Raw genomic sequence first — 3691 nt, 5'->3', positions numbered from 1 at the left:
CTGAAGCCAGGGGCCCAGAGCTCCATCCAGGACTCACATCTCACAGCCACTCAAGCACTTGGGCCATCTTCTGCTGCCTTCCCAGGTGCACTAGCGAGGAACGGGACTGGAAGTGGAGCAGCCGGGACTTGAACCAGCACTCATGTGGGAAACCAGTACCACAGGTGGTGGCTTAACCCACTGCGCCACAATGCCGGCCCCTAGTGTTTGAAATCCTACCTGCCTTCAGGCAACCCCGAGAGCATGTCCATGAACAAATCGTGCAGCGAGATGGTGGCTTCCTGTGCGTCTCTGTCTCCCCTGACCGGGGACGGGGGTCCTGCTGGTCTCTGCTTGCCTTGCCCACGGCAGCACGTCTTACAGACAAGGTCGTGTGGGTATCAGGAACCCTACAGGCCCTGCCAGCCCTCGCCCACCCCAGAGGACTCTCAGGAAAGGCACTGGTGATCCGCCACGACGTGGGCAAACTGTCCAAATGCCCAGAGGGTGTCCGCTCTCTACTCTTCTCTCCGCCTTTGCAGATGCTCTTAACTCTTCTTGGTGTCGTTTTAACTTGATTGTTCACTTGGGAACGAGCGCAGGGAAGAGACGGGGGATTCGGTTGTATGGCACGGCCAGACTCTGGGCCCTGCCTCCTCGCAAGCAGTTACTCTCTCAAAGGCCGGCACGACTTTTATGTCCGTCCTCAATTTCCCCACCTTCCTGCAGGAAGGTGCTAAATGGGGCTTCGCCCACTGCTTCCCCTGGGCACAAGCTCCTCGTAGCTGTCAGTCTTTGCCGGCCCGAGTCCCCGTTCCCCTTGGGATGGGAGCAAGTGGGTCCCCTCCCGCCAACCCGAGCACAGCGCGCACGAGGAGGGGAAGTCGTTCTGATCTCCGGGCAGAGTTCTGTTCTTTCCCGATGGGGGTGCTCCGTTTTCAACCAAAAACAGAATCGCTCTAAATGTCACCGCCCCACACCCCATCTGGGCTCCGAACGCAAGCTGCCTTGTTTTCAAATCATATGTCGTCACCCGCCAAGGAGCGGAGCGAGGCTGGCAGCGGGTCCCGGCTCAGCAGGAGGCTTGCACACTTCCCCCATCTCCCCATCTCCCTTGGTTACAGTCACTTCCCTGAGAAAGGAAGACGACGAGGCAGGAGCGGCTGCCACGGAGAGCCTTCTCGCCGCTGCTCTGACCCTCTGGGAGAACACGGTTAAGCACGAGTAGGCTCACGCATGGCCTCGAACATTTCTCACTCTGCAGAATCCCATGAGGCACAGCCATTCTGTGGGACCCCTAGAGAGGACAGAAGGGCATGGACTGGGCAGTGCAGTCCACAGGGCAAGACCGGCTCATAGCTGAAGCCCAGACAGGGCGGGCGAGGGGGAGGCAGAGCCCAGCCAGGCAAGCGCTGGGGAGCGAAGAATTGGGGTAACATCCTGCTCGCGAGCCCCTCCCACTCAGCCCCTTCCAGGAGTGACAAAGAGGAATGTCTCAGGAAAAGGAGGCGTGGAGGCATGGAGGCGCGCACCTGCCCCAACCCAACCCACTTCACGGAGGAGGGGGGTCTCCACACGCCCGTCACCCGCACGCCTCTCTGAGTTAAGTTCCATGCGTGGAATGAGTGCGCAGAGGCTCTCCCAACACGCGCTTCCGTTCCGCAGAGGGAGGGGAAGGCGCGAGCAGCTCCGGCAGCGGGGCCAAGTTTGTCTGACAACCTGAGATACTGAGGTTCCAGCATCTGCCCGTGTTTCCCTCCGAGGTGCCACGCCACGGGGCGCGCTCATGCTGCCAGCGAGAGGAGGGCGCTCCTCAATTTATATTCAACATTGGAAAGCACAGAACAGTGTTTGCACATGACAGAGCTGTGTGTGCGTGTGTGTGTGCTTTACAAAACTGTGTTTTGTCTTCATTTAAAGCAGCCAGGAGGGGCTGGCGCTTACTGGGCGCGGACACTGTGCCAGCCTCTTCTTCCCCGTCCTCACATCCTCTTGACAGTGGGTGGCACCGATGAGCGCTGGCACCACTCGCCTGAGGTCACACAGACAGCAAGGGACGGGGTCTCCTCGACTCTGAGACCCTTGTCCCTCCCAGCTCCTCGTTCTGCATCTTCAGGCTCCAGCAAACCCATCTGCAACCTGTTCCCGTGCCCAGCCGTCCACCTGCCGGCTGGGGCGGTTTCTGTAGTTCGTGGTAAGACGTCGCCAGAAGAGCTAAGAACACCAAGCGCCCTTGCCAAGTCCGGACCCGACAGAGGTTCGACACGTGTGTGGGCATTTCCAGAAGGGACAACCCAGGAGCGCGTTCCCATCGGTAGTTAGCGTCTCTCGGGTACAGTCTAGAACAATCTCATCGTTAATTAACAAGTCATGCATTTGGTACCGCATTTAGGAGGCCCTCGGCTCGTGCTCCAAGGAGATGGACAGATTATCCGTGGCCCACAGCCGCCCCCACAGGCCTACACCACGGTCTCCACGGACACGGTGTTGCCCTGGTCTTCCTGGTGCCTGGGCTGCATCTCGTCTTTGAAGGCCCTGGTCAGAACAACTTTTAAGGACTCCTTGAACCGCTTCTTCTTGCTGCTGCCCACGAAGAAGTAGATGAACGGGTTGGCACTGCTGTTGATCGTGGAGAACAGAAGGGAAACGTTGTGCAGCGTCCCGAACGTGGACCAGTACTCGTAGTACAGCAGGTACAGCAGTCTCATGGGCATGGCGAAAATGAGGAAGATGATGATGGTGACCATGATGACGATGTACAGCTTCGAGGAGTGGGACGCCCACGTGTTCTTCCGGATCTTCACCACCAGGATGGTGCTGGACACCAGCATGAGCGGGGTGAACACCAGGAAGCTCAGGGTGGCTATGAAGATGATGACCGCCCGGCAGTGGCTGCGGGAGTGGCTCTCTTCCGCCGTGTCTATGCACATGATGTACTCCATGGTGGTCACCAAGCAAGACAGCGCCCACAGCAGGGCACAGACAAACGCCGACTGGTGCTTGGGCCGGTGGCATCGGTACCAGATGGGGTAGAGGACCGACAGGCACCTCTCCACGCTGATGGCCGTCAGCAGGTAGAGGCCCGTGTTGTAGCCAAACAGGAAAGTGACTGACAGCGTGACGATGGTGTAGTGGTGTCCCGAGGAGAGCTCGTAGTCTAGGGCGTAGTCGATGGACAGAATGAAGATACAGAAGAGCAGGGAGATGTCGGCGATGGACAGGTGGGTGATGTACACGGTGAAGGGGTTCTTTCGCATCCGGAAGCAGAGGAACCAGAGCAAGATCCCGTTCTCCACAAACCCCAGCGGGGAGACACTCATGATGACCCAATGCACGGCCGGGATGTGCGGGCGGGGGAGCTCGCCGGAGCTGTTCCCGCGGGCGGAGGCGTTCAGGGACCCCTCGGCCACCGAGGGGGTCGGGTTTGTCTCCTCCATGAGGAAGCCTGGGCAGGGGGCTCTTCAGGTAACTTTCTGTAGATAAGATAGACAGACAATGAAGTCAGGAAAACTGATTGGAACGAAAAGCAGAGATTCAGCTATGGTTCGCAACCTTCATGCTTAAAAAAATACGCTGAATGGACTCTACGGGGTGAACGTTCGGTGCAATGGGTGATGCCGTGCCCACACGCAGGTCAGAGCGCCCGGGTTGGAGTCCCAGCTCCTGCGAAGTGCACACTGTGGCAAGCAGCAGGCAGTGGCTCGAGGTCTCG

At 58.8% G+C, this 3691-nt stretch overlaps 1 protein-coding gene across 1 annotated transcript; it reads right to left on the bottom strand.

Moving 5' to 3' along the window:
• Window positions 1-2438: 2438 nt before the first annotated feature.
• On the bottom strand, window positions 2439-3416 carry MAS1 (MAS1 proto-oncogene, G protein-coupled receptor). The gene has a single exon (XM_062187776.1). The coding sequence runs from the start codon at window positions 3414-3416 to the stop codon at window positions 2439-2441; it is 978 nt and encodes a 325-aa protein (XP_062043760.1).
• Between the last annotated feature and the right edge of the window lie 275 nt (window positions 3417-3691).

The sequence above is a fragment of the Lepus europaeus genome, chromosome 3, assembly GCF_033115175.1.
Source record: "Lepus europaeus isolate LE1 chromosome 3, mLepTim1.pri, whole genome shotgun sequence".
Lineage (NCBI taxonomy): Eukaryota > Metazoa > Chordata > Mammalia > Lagomorpha > Leporidae > Lepus > Lepus europaeus.
This window is presented reverse-complemented; position numbering and strand designations above follow the sequence as displayed.

Coding starts and splice junctions, on each gene's coding strand:
- MAS1 (XM_062187776.1), bottom strand. CDS start 3,416: ATGGAGGAGACAAACCCGACCCCCTCGGTGGCCGAGGGGTCCCTGAAC.